The sequence below is a fragment of the Echinococcus granulosus genome (genome assembly GCF_000524195.1).
Source record: "Echinococcus granulosus chromosome Unknown EG_S00647, whole genome shotgun sequence".
Classification (NCBI taxonomy): Eukaryota; Metazoa; Platyhelminthes; class Cestoda; order Cyclophyllidea; family Taeniidae; genus Echinococcus; species Echinococcus granulosus.
In genome coordinates, this window is record NW_020171024.1 from 1 (window position 1) to 1,467 (window position 1,467).

The 1,467-nt window shown below is 37.2% G+C and overlaps 1 protein-coding gene across 1 annotated transcript; it reads left to right on the plus strand. All coding sequences in view use genetic code 11, as the record gives it.

The window, feature by feature from the left end:
• Positions 1-494: 494 nt before the first annotated feature.
• Positions 495-836, plus strand: EGR_11258 (hypothetical protein; the record flags this gene model as incomplete). The annotated part of the gene is made up of 2 exons (XM_024500502.1): positions 495-573; positions 799-836. The coding sequence occupies 2 exons, from the start codon at positions 495-497 to the stop codon at positions 834-836; spliced, it is 117 nt and encodes a 38-aa protein (XP_024345084.1).
• Positions 837-1,467: the final 631 nt, after the last annotated feature.

Sequence of the window (1,467 nt, forward strand, 5' to 3'; positions counted from 1 at the left end):
ACATGCTTGCATTTGCAATCAACCAAATTTCATCAGTTTTGAACAACTCATGCGAAGTGGAAATGGAGAAAGGCAGATTCCAAACACATCCAAGTCCAATTGGTGCTACCTTTTCGGGTACCTGAAAATATTCAGCAAGTAATTTATTTAATCGTGCATTTATTTCCTAAGTAATGCATTGATTAATTGAGCTGGTGATGCACTAGCTGCCATCGAAGTCACTCAATGTTAGATGTGACTGGTGTTGGAATCGCCTTTCTAGTGATATAAATTTAAACACTTCAACGCATTCAAAAGTGCATAAGCAAGTATTATATCAGGTCTGCAATACACAGTAAAGCCAAGCAAGCACACTCGAGATAGACAGTGATACCCTAATATGATTAGTGCCGTGGCAAATTTAACGTATCAGACAGAGCTTTCCGCACATCCAAAAAAAAGTATGTGAAAGACAAAGAACTCATTAAAAATTAGAAAAACCAACATACGTAAAAATGATAAAAGTATTTGATGCATCATCAAAGCCACCTACTCCTTCCTATGGTCTTCTAGCCATCGTGTACGATAATGATGGTAATTCCTCAACTCCTCAGCCGAATGTTTACACATTACCTCTTACAGGAATATGTAAAAGTGTGATTCTCATCAATGTTGACTGATGAATAGACCAGCATATGTATTCTAGATTTTTTTAGAATTGGCACATTGAATTGTTTGTTAGTATGGTGTAGGGAGCGACCTTTATAAAACTCCTTGCCCCTTTAATCCCGAACATTTTAACGGCATTTTCTCATTTAGTGCCTCTAGCTAACATCGATAAAGCTGCTACCCTATAATAGTTCCTTTTGGCTTTCAGTATGTATGTTGTGACCTGTCAATGTGTAGCTTCTTGCGAATCTTGATAACGAGTTCATACGATTTGTATTGTCACAGTACTAAATGATGATTATGGTTTTATTAACTACCTAACTAATGGAAAAGCAATTGATATTTAAAATGAGGGCTGTGTATCCACTTTCAAACTTGACTGCTTTCATATTCACAATAAAACAGAAAGTCTAAACTCATAAAGTACTATTAAACACTACAATGTTTGGCTGTGGTATACGGCAGTGTTTCGAACTAAACAATGGGGTAGAAAACAGGAGCTCAATTAGTACTGAGGGACAGCCATCATTGCAATTTCATCAAGTAAAACGAAGATAGCGGGATTGAGGCAGGAACTTATGAGAAGTTGGCGTAAATTGTAAAGTACTTAACGTGCATTTTGCTGAGTAAGATTTATGTTGGGTAGTGGCTGAGCTTCAATTAATTTCGTTTACTTTCACTCGGATGTGTGGTTACTTGGACTTCACATCTCAAGGCAACCTACGAAATATGACCACTTCTCCCGGTCCACCGCAGTTACTTTCAAGAACATGTCAGCTTTAGCAGCATAAATCGTGTTTTTTACTGTTTTTACACTGG